General features: G+C 40.0%; 1 protein-coding gene across 1 annotated transcript in view; it reads right to left on the bottom strand.

Moving 5' to 3' along the window:
* The window catches only part of FRMPD4 (FERM and PDZ domain containing 4), a 113,641-nt gene that overhangs the window by 14,387 nt on the left and 98,594 nt on the right, over positions 1-660 (bottom strand). The window contains exon 8 of the mRNA XM_009333397.1: positions 226-345. Within this exon, the coding sequence (XP_009331672.1) occupies positions 226-345 (120 nt within the window). The remainder of the gene's footprint in view (positions 1-225; positions 346-660) is intronic.

The raw sequence follows: 660 nt of genomic DNA, 5'->3' as shown, positions 1-660 counted from the left end.
ATGAAAACATTACTATTTGGAGAGACTTATGAAGGAAGGGGACTTTGTAGATGATAAAGATTTGCACATTCCCCAAGTGGATTCATTGGCTTTATGCAGCAGAAATAAAACCCAGGATTTACTGCAGCCACGTTTTTCTATGTGAAGATATAAATCTATATATATACTGAGTGCAACTACCTTCTTATTCTCCTTTACGCTAACAATGGCTGTGCTTTCACTTACCTGAACATAGAGATATTCAAAAGCAACTGGATCTCTTCTTAAAAGATCAATGGGATCCTTTGGGACAAAGCTAATCCTGAAAAGACATCTCATCTTATGCGAGCTTGGCCTCTGGGTCACCTAGGACAGTGCAATAATCATATCAGAGCTTGGCAACCCTGGTCGTGCAACGCGATCTGTAGTCTTGGGCACTGTGACCCTGCTCCAGAACCATGTGGTAGCAAGAAAAATAATTCTATCCAACAAAGAGCTTTGCCCCGGGCTCCTTATTAAGTTCTTCACATAAGAACATCATACATATAATCTTGTGGAAAGACTTTTAGACACATATAGGCATGACTGCCCAATACAACTCATCCTCAAAGCAACAGAATTCACTCATTCAAAACCAGAGTGAAAGGACAGAGAAAACAGACCTTAATGAAAACCATCCAA

The sequence above is a fragment of the Pygoscelis adeliae genome, unplaced genomic scaffold (genome assembly GCF_000699105.1).
Source record: "Pygoscelis adeliae isolate BGI_AS28 unplaced genomic scaffold, ASM69910v1 Scaffold69, whole genome shotgun sequence".
Lineage (NCBI taxonomy): Eukaryota > Metazoa > Chordata > Aves > Sphenisciformes > Spheniscidae > Pygoscelis > Pygoscelis adeliae.
The sequence above is the reverse complement of the archived record's forward strand: the minus strand, read 5'-3'. Positions and strand labels throughout refer to the sequence as shown.